The sequence below is a fragment of the Cetorhinus maximus genome, unplaced genomic scaffold, assembly GCF_964194155.1.
Source record: "Cetorhinus maximus unplaced genomic scaffold, sCetMax3.hap1.1 HAP1_SCAFFOLD_1155, whole genome shotgun sequence".
Lineage (NCBI taxonomy): Eukaryota > Metazoa > Chordata > Chondrichthyes > Lamniformes > Cetorhinidae > Cetorhinus > Cetorhinus maximus.
In genome coordinates, this window is record NW_027597097.1 from 32,501 (window position 1) to 41,791 (window position 9,291).

The following is a 9,291-nucleotide window of genomic DNA, read 5'->3' on the forward strand; positions in this document are numbered from 1 at the left end:
TGAGGGAGTGCTGCACTGTCAGAGGGTCAGTACTCAGGGAGTGCTGCACTGTCAGAGGGTCAGTACTGAGGGAGCTCTGCACTGTCAGAGGGTCAGTACTGAGGGAGTGCTGCAATGTCGGAGGGTCAGTACTGAGGGAGTGCTGCACTGTCAGAGGGTCAGTACTGAGGGAGTGCTGCACTGTCGGAGGGTCAGTCCTGAGGGAGTGCCGCACTGTCGGAGGGTCAGTCCTGAGGGAGTGCCGCACTGGGAGGGTCAGTACTGAGGGAGTGCTGCGCTGTTGGAGGGTCAGTACTGAGGGAGCGCAGCACTGTGGGAGGGTCAGTACTGAGGGAATGCTGCGCTGTTGGAGGGTCCGTACTGAGGGAGCGCTGCACTGTTGGAGGGTCAGTAACGAGGGAGTGCTGCACTGTCGGAGGGACACGACTGAGGGAGTGCTGCACTGTCGGAGGGACAGTACTGAGGGAGTGCTGCACTGTCTGAGGGTCAGTACTGAGGGAGTGCTGCACTGTCTGAGGGTCAGTACTGAGGGAGTGCTGCACTGTCAGAGGGTCAGTAATGAGGGAGTGCCGTATTGTCAGAGGGTCAGTACTGTGGGAGCGCCGCACTGTCGGAGGGTCAGTACTGAGGGAGTGCTGCACTGTCGGAGGGTCAGTACGGAAGGAGTGCTGCACTGTCGGAGCGTCAGTACTGAGGGAGTGCTGCACTGTCGGAGGGTCAGTACTGAGGGAGTACTGCACTGTCGGAGGGTCAGTACTGAGGGAGTGCTGCACTGTCTGAGGGTCAGTACTGAGGGAGTGCTGCACTGTCGGAGGGACAGTACTGAGGAACTGCTGCACTGTCTGAGGGTCAGTACTGAGGGAGTGCTGCACTGTCAGAGGGTCAGTACTGAGAGAGCGCCGCACTGTCGGAGGGTCAGTACTGAGGAAGCGCTGCACTGTCGGAGGGTCAGTACTGAGGGAGTGCTGCACTGTCGGAGGGTCAGTACTCAGGGAGTGCTGCACTGTCGGAGGGTCAGTACTGAGGGAGTGCTGCACTGTCGGAGGGTAAGTACTGAGGGAGTGCTGCACTGTCGGAGGGACAGTACCGTGGGAGTGCTGCACTGTCAGAGGGTCAGTACTGAGGGAGCTCTGCACTGTCAGAGGGTCAGGACTGAGGGAGTGCTGCAATGTCGGAGTGTCAGTACTGAGGGAGTGCTGCACTGTCAGAGGGTCAGTCCTGAGGGAGTGCCGCACTGTCGGAGGGTCAGTCCTGAGGGAGTGCTGCACTGTCGGAGGGTCAGCACTGAGGGACTGCTGCGCTGTTGGAGTGTCAGTACTGAGGGAGTGCCTCACTGTTGGAGGGTCAGTACTGAGGGAGTGCTGCACTGTTGGAGTGTTTGTGCTGAGGGAATGATGCACTGTTGTAGGGTCATTACTGAGGGAGCGCTGCGCTGTTGGAGTGTCAGTACTGAGGGAATGATGCACGGTCGTAGGGTTAGTACTGAGGGAGTGCTGCACTGTCGGAGGGTCAGTACTGAGGGAGTGCTGCACTGTCGGAGGGACAGTACTGAGGGAGTGCTGCACTGTCTGAGGGTCAGTACTGAGGGAGTGCTGCACTGTCAGAGGGTCAGTACTGTGGGAGCGCCGCACTGTCGGAGGGTCAGTACTGAGGGAGTGCTGCACTGTCGGAGGGTCAGTACGGAAGGAGTGCTGCACTGTCGGAGCGTCAGTACTGAGGGAGTGCTGCACTGTCGGAGGGACAGTACTGAGGGAGTGCTGCACTGTCTGAGGGTCAGTACTGAGGGAGTGCTGCACTGTCAGAGGGTCAGTACTGAGAGAGCGCCGCACTGTCGGAGGGTCAGTACTGAGGGAGCGCTGCACTGTCGGAGGGTCAGTACTGGGGGAGTGCTGCACTGTCGGAGGGTCAGTACTGAGGGAGCTCTGCACTGTCAGAGGGTCAGTACTGAGGGAGTGCTGCAATGTCGGAGGGTCAGTACTGAGGGAGTGCTGCACTGTCAGAGGGTCAGTACTCAGGGAGTGCTGCACTGTCAGAGGGTCAGTACTGAGGGAGCTCTGCACTGTCAGAGGGTCAGTACTGAGGGAGTGCTGCAATGTCGGAGGGTCAGTACTGAGGGAGTGCTGCACTGTCAGAGGGTCAGTACTGAGGGAGTGCTGCACTGTCGGAGGGTCAGTCCTGAGGGAGTGCCGCACTGTCGGAGGGTCAGTCCTGAGGGAGTGCCGCACTGGGAGGGTCAGTACTGAGGGAGTGCTGCGCTGTTGGAGGGTCAGTACTGAGGGAGCGCAGCACTGTGGGAGGGTCAGTACTGAGGGAATGCTGCGCTGTTGGAGGGTCCGTACTGAGGGAGCGCTGCACTGTTGGAGGGTCAGTAACGAGGGAGTGCTGCACTGTCGGAGGGACACGACTGAGGGAGTGCTGCACTGTCGGAGGGACAGTACTGAGGGAGTGCTGCACTGTCTGAGGGTCAGTACTGAGGGAGTGCTGCACTGTCTGAGGGTCAGTACTGAGGGAGTGCTGCACTGTCAGAGGGTCAGTAATGAGGGAGTGCCGTATTGTCAGAGGGTCAGTACTGTGGGAGCGCCGCACTGTCGGAGGGTCAGTACTGAGGGAGTGCTGCACTGTCGGAGGGTCAGTACGGAAGGAGTGCTGCACTGTCGGAGCGTCAGTACTGAGGGAGTGCTGCACTGTCGGAGGGTCAGTACTGAGGGAGTACTGCACTGTCGGAGGGTCAGTACTGAGGGAGTGCTGCACTGTCTGAGGGTCAGTACTGAGGGAGTGCTGCACTGTCGGAGGGACAGTACTGAGGAACTGCTGCACTGTCTGAGGGTCAGTACTGAGGGAGTGCTGCACTGTCAGAGGGTCAGTACTGAGAGAGCGCCGCACTGTCGGAGGGTCAGTACTGAGGAAGCGCTGCACTGTCGGAGGGTCAGTACTGAGGGAGTGCTGCACTGTCGGAGGGTCAGTACTCAGGGAGTGCTGCACTGTCGGAGGGTCAGTACTGAGGGAGTGCTGCACTGTCGGAGGGTAAGTACTGAGGGAGTGCTGCACTGTCGGAGGGACAGTACCGTGGGAGTGCTGCACTGTCAGAGGGTCAGTACTGAGGGAGCTCTGCACTGTCAGAGGGTCAGGACTGAGGGAGTGCTGCAATGTCGGAGTGTCAGTACTGAGGGAGTGCTGCACTGTCAGAGGGTCAGTCCTGAGGGAGTGCCGCACTGTCGGAGGGTCAGTCCTGAGGGAGTGCTGCACTGTCGGAGGGTCAGCACTGAGGGACTGCTGCGCTGTTGGAGTGTCAGTACTGAGGGAGTGCCTCACTGTTGGAGGGTCAGTACTGAGGGAGTGCTGCACTGTTGGAGTGTTTGTGCTGAGGGAATGATGCACTGTTGTAGGGTCATTACTGAGGGAGCGCTGCGCTGTTGGAGTGTCAGTACTGAGGGAATGATGCACGGTCGTAGGGTTAGTACTGAGGGAGTGCTGCACTGTCGGAGGGTCAGTACTGAGGGAGTGCTGCACTGTCGGAGGGTCATTACTGAGGGAGTGCTGCACTGTCGGAGGGTCAGTACTGAGGGAGAGCTGCACTGTCGGAGGGTCAGTACTGAGGGAGTGCTGCACTGTCGGAGCGTCAGTACTGAGGGAGTGGTGCACTGTCGGAAAGTGAGTACTGAGGGAGTGCTGCACTGTCGGAGGGTCAGTACTGAGGGAGTCTGCACTGTCGGAGGGTCAGTACTGAGGGAATGCTGCACTGTCGGAAAGTGAGTACTGAGGGAGTGCTGCACTGTCAGAGGGTCAGTACTGAGGGAGTGCTGCACTGTCGGAGGGTCAGTACCGAGGGAGTGCTGCACTGTCAGAGGGTCAGTACTGAGGGAGTGCTGCACTGTCAGAGGGTCAGTACTGAGGGAGTGCTGCACTGTTGGAGGGTCAGTACCAAGGGAGTGCTGCACTGTCGGAGGGTCAGTACTGAGGGAGTGCTGCACTGACGGAGGGTCAGTACTGAGGGAATGATGCACTGTCGGAGGGTCAGTACTGAGGGAGTGCTGCACTGTCGGAGGGTCAGCACTGAGGGAATGCCGCACAGTCAGAGGGTCAGTGCTGAGGCAGTGCTGCACTGTCGGAGGGTCAGTGCTGAGGGTATGATGCAGTGTTGGAGGGTCATTACTGAGGGAGCGTTGCGCTGTTGGAGTGTCAGTACTGGGGGAATGTTGCACTATCGTTGGGTCAGTACTGAGGGAGTGCTGCACTGTCGGAGGGTCAGTACTGAGGGAGTGCTGCACTGTCGGAGGGTCAGTACTGAGGGAGCGCTGCACTGTCGGAGGGTCAGTAACGAGGGAGTGCTGCACTGTCGGAGGGTCACGACTGAGGGAGTGCTGCACTGTCGGAGGGACAGTACTGAGGGAGTGCTACACTGTCTGAGGGTCAGTACTGAGAGAGCGCCGCACTGTCAGAGGGTCAGTACTGAGGCAGTGCTGCACTGTCAGAGGGTCAGTAATGAGGGAGTGCCGTATTGTCAGAGGGTCAGTACTGTGGGTGTGCTGCACTGTCAGAGGGTCAGTAATGAGGGAGTGCCGCACTGTCGGAGGGTCAGTACTGAGGGAGTGCCGCACTGTCGGAGGGTCAGTACTGAGGGAGTGCCGCACTGTCGGAGGGTCAGTACTGAGGGAGTGCCGCACTGTCGGAGGGTCAGTACTGAGGGAGTGCCGCACTGTCGGAGGGTCAGTACTGAGGGAGCGCCGCACTGTCGGAGGGTCAGTACTGAGGGAGCGCTGCACTGTCGGAGGGTCAGTACTGAGGGAGCGCTGCACTGTCGGAGGGTCAGTACTGAGGGAGCGCACTAGTGGAAGTGTCATCTTTCAGATGAGACATTAACCTAACCGCCCCCTCATGTCAATGTAAACGATCCCACAGCCGCTATTTGCGCAAGTCATGATTTCTTATCTCTGTTTGTCTCTCTCCTTATTGCTTCTCAATCAGCTGGGTTATCGCTGTCTATCTGTCTTTCTCTGCCTCTGTCTCTTTCCGCCCTCTCTCTCGATCTGTCTCTCTCTCTCTCTCTCTCGATGTCTCTCTCTCTCTCTCTCTCGATCTGTCTCTCTCTCTGTTTGTCTCTCTTTCTCTCTGCTTGTCTCATTCTCTCTCTCTCTGCTTGTTTCTCTCTCTCTTTCTCTCTGCTTGTCTCTCTCTCTCTCTCTGCTTGTTTCTCTCTCTCTTTCTCTCTGCTTGTTTCTCTCTCTCTCTGCTTGTCTCTCTCTCTCTGCTTGTCTCTCTCTCTCTCTCTGCTTGTCTCTCTCTTTCTCTCTGCTTGTCTCTCTCTCTCTCTCTGTTTGTCTCTTTCTCTCTGCTTGTCTCACTCTCTCTCTCTTTCTCTCTGTTTGTCTCTCTCTCTCTTTCTCTCTGTTTGTCTCTCTCTCTCTTTCTCTCTGTTTGTCTCTCTCTTTCTCTCTGTCTCTTTCTCTCTGCTTGTCTCTCTCTCTCTTTCTCTCTGTTTGTCTCTCTCTCTCTTTCTCTCTGTCTCTTTCTCTCTGTTTGTCTCTCTCTCTCTTTCTCTCTGTCTCTTTCTCTCTGCTTGTCTCACTCTCTCTCTCTTTCTCTCTGCTTGTCTCTCTCTCTCTTTCTCTCTATCTCTGCCTCTCTCTCTGTGTCACCCTCTATTTCTCTATATCCGAATCTAATTTCTTACCTGCCGAAATATTAACCCTTTAGCCTGGACAGCCGGCTGGTGGTACAGTTTGGTGGATGAGGCAATGATGAAGGGCGGCTGGCCTGGCAGTACAATCCAGCTGCTGCAAAGCCCAGTCCCAGGCTTGGAACTGACCGCTAGGCCATGCTGGCCGGCAGATTTGAACAGATGCCAGGCCTTTAGCATATTGCAGGAGTCACTTCCCGATGTCCACACACACACACTAACGATACAACACAAATGCAGAACAAAATCAACAGAGGCAAGCTTTATAGAACAAGCAATTAAACGTTAGTCACTTTCTCCCATTGTGCAAGTTTATTGCAGGCGTCCCAATAAAGTGCAGCTCAAGGTAAAGGGACCCGGGACATTCTGAGGAGAGTTATGCAATACTGTCCACTGTGAGGATGAAGGTGGGTCCAACAACAGCTCCAAGCTGGACAATTTCCAGGACCAACTTGATTGGCACAAACATTCACTCCCTCCACCACCGACACACAGTAGCAGCAGTGTGTGTACCATCCACAAGATGCACTGCAGCAATTCACAAAGCCTCCTTCAACAGCACCTTCCAAACCCACGGCCGCTACCATCTAGAAGGACAGGGGCAGCAGACACATGGGGAACACCAGCACCTGGAAGTTCCCCTCCAAGCCGCTCACCATCCCGACTTGGAAATATCGATTGGGTTCTGTTGAAGGGTCATGTTGGACTCGAAACGTCAACTCTTTTCTTCTCCGCCGATGCTGCCAGACCTGCTGAGTTTTTCCAGGTAATTCTGTTTCTGTTTTGGAAATATATCGGCCGTTCCTTCACTGCCGCTGGGTCAAAATCCTGGAGATCCCTCCCTAACAGCGCTGTGGGTGTACCTACACCACACGGGACTGCAGCGGCTCAAGAAGGCAGCTCACCACCCACCTTCTCAAGGGGCAATTAGGGATGGGCAACAAATGTTGGCCTGGCCAGTGATGGAGGGTGAGTGACGGTGACACAGTTTACATTGGGAGCGGGTCCAGGAAGCGGGGAAGGGAAATCAGCATCAGATGGACAGTTTGGAAGGACTGGTCACCTAAGTAAGGAGGCCAAGGAAGACAGTTCACCAAAACCAGACAGATTGAAGACGTTTAGACCCCACCTTACGTGATTCCCCTGAAAATTACAGCTAAATATAACCAGCAGGCAAGACTACCGAACAAAACCGGTCTGGCCAACCAGTGTAAAATAGCTAATTGCACCATAATGAGGATCGGGTCCAGTTCTGGTCACCGCACTTTGGGAAGGTCGTGAGGGTTCATGAGAGGGTGGGGGGAGGAGATGGACCAGAATGGGTCCAGGGGATGAGGGATTGGGTTGGGTTGGGTCGGAGAAGCTGGGGTTGTTCTCCTTGGAGCAAAGGAGATTGAGGGGGGGGGATCTGATCGAGGTGGACAAGATGATGAGGGGTTTACATAAGGTAGACAAAGAGAAGCTGTTGCCATTAGCTGATGGTGCAAGGACTGGGGGGGACACAGATTGAAGGTTTTGGGTGGGGGGGGGATGTGAGGAGGAACTTTTTTACACAGCGAGTGGTAATGAGCTGGAACTCGCTGCCTACGAGGATGGTGGACGCGGAGACAATGAACGATTTCAAAAGGAAATTGGACGGACACTTGAGGGGAATAAACTCGCAAGGATACAGGGATAGAGCAGGGGGGGGAATGGGACTGACTGGAATGCTGTACAGAGAGACGGCATGGACTAGATGGGCTGAATGGCCTCATTCTGCGTTGTAATGACTCGATGAAAATTACTTCGCCTCAGTACTCACACGTGACGATTGACCGATTAGCTGAGGTGAAGGAGCATGGACAATAGGAGCCCATCACAAGTCAGTCCCTTTGCAATAGGGGGACGTCTATCCGTCTGCGTTTAAACACCACATTATGGTTTCATTAGCTTTGCTTACAATCTACAAAAAATTACTCCTCCCACATTTTTCATCATCTCAAATGATTTATAAATCACTGGTTACGTCCCAGCTGAGGTATTGTTTACCATTCTGGTAACCACACGCTTTCGGAAGGATGGCGAGGCTTTGGGGAGGGTGCGGGGGGAGATTTACTGGAACGGTCCCCAGGGATGAGGGAATTCAGTTCATGTGGAGAGACTGGGAGAAGCTGGGATTGTTCTCCTCGGAGCAGAGAAGGTTAAGGGGGAGATTGAATCGAGATGTTCAAAATCATGAGGGGGTTTGGATAGAGTCAATCAGGAGAAAGTGTTTCCAGCGGCAGGAGGGTCGGTAACCAGAGGGACACAGATTGAAGAGAATCGGGAAAAGAGCCAGAGGGGGAGATGAGGAGAATTTGTTTTTTTTTGACACAGCGAGTTGTTGTGATCTGGAAGGCGCTGCCTGAAAGGGCGGTGGAAGCAGATTCAACAGGAACTTTCCAAAGAAGGGGATTGTAGAAATATTTGAAAGGGAGGATTTGCAGGACTGTGGGGGAAAGGGTGAGGGTGAGATGTGGGACTAATTGGATTGCTCTAACCTGAACCTTAACCTGAAATTAAAAACTAATAATAACCCTACCCAAAACCGCTAACCCCAATCCCATTCTAACTTACTCACACCCAAATCCTTAACCCACACAAGCCCTAACCCTTACTCTACCCCGGACCCTCATTCTCACCCTAACCCGTAACATTTTCCCTAACCCTAACCCTCTCCAACCCTAACCCTTACTCTATCCCAGACCCTCATTCTCACCCTAACCCGTAACATTTTCCCTAACCCTAACCCTCTCCAACCCTAACCCTTACTCTAACCCGGACCCTCATTCTCACCCTAACCCGTAACATTTTCCCTAACCCTAACTCTCTCCAACCCTAACCCTTACTCTACCCCGGACCCTCATTCTCACCCTAACCCGTAACATTTTCCCTAACCCTAACCCTAAACCTCTCCAACCCTAACCCTTACTCTACCCCGGACCCTCATTCTCAGCCTAACCATAACATTTTCCCTAACCCTAACCCTAACCCTCTCCAACCCTAACCCTTACTCTACCCCAGACCCTCATTCTCACCCTAACCCGCAACATTTTCTCTAACCCTAACCCTAACCCTCATTTTAACCTCAGTTAACCCTTGACACTCTCCTTAACCTTAAACCTTACTCTAAACCGACCTCAAATCCCAAAGGTTCTTCCAGTCAGGCCTTGCGCAGCCTGAAGCCTCAGTGTCAACTCCCCGAGGCCCCTCAGTTCACTCCCTATCTTCAGTTTCCGGACCAGTCTTAAGCAGCCATTCTGTCTGAATCGCCCGAGCTCTGATGTTTAAATACACCCCCAATGACATCATAAATGGGGAAGACAACCCACAATCCATTGTTTTCATGCATAAAAACCACAGCGCTCAGAACAAGCTGTGCCTAAACGTCACCAGCATAACAGGCTGTGTGAATGTTGTTCCAGAGGATGTCAGTTGTAAGTCTGTCTGACTTCCGGCCCTGAGAAGGGTACGGGTTCAAGTCCCAACTCCAGAGATGTTCAGCCTCATGATTCAGGCCAAAGCTCTCCCCATACCCAAACTGAGGGAGCGTCCCACTGTCGGAGGGTCAGTACCTGAGGGAGTGCCGCACTGTC

General features: G+C 54.5%; 1 protein-coding gene across 1 annotated transcript in view; it reads right to left on the bottom strand.

Annotated features, from left to right (window-relative positions):
* LOC144675786 (persulfide dioxygenase ETHE1, mitochondrial-like) overlaps nucleotides 1-9,005 on the bottom strand; it is a 29,747-nt gene extending 20,742 nt beyond the window's left edge. The window contains exons 1-2 of the mRNA XM_078536374.1: nucleotides 8,835-9,005; nucleotides 5,672-5,894 (exon numbers count right to left, since the gene is read on the bottom strand). Of these exons, the coding sequence (XP_078392500.1) occupies nucleotides 5,672-5,857 (186 nt within the window). The 5' untranslated portion in view covers nucleotides 5,858-5,894; nucleotides 8,835-9,005. The remainder of the gene's footprint in view (nucleotides 1-5,671; nucleotides 5,895-8,834) is intronic.
* Between the last annotated feature and the right edge of the window lie 286 nt (nucleotides 9,006-9,291).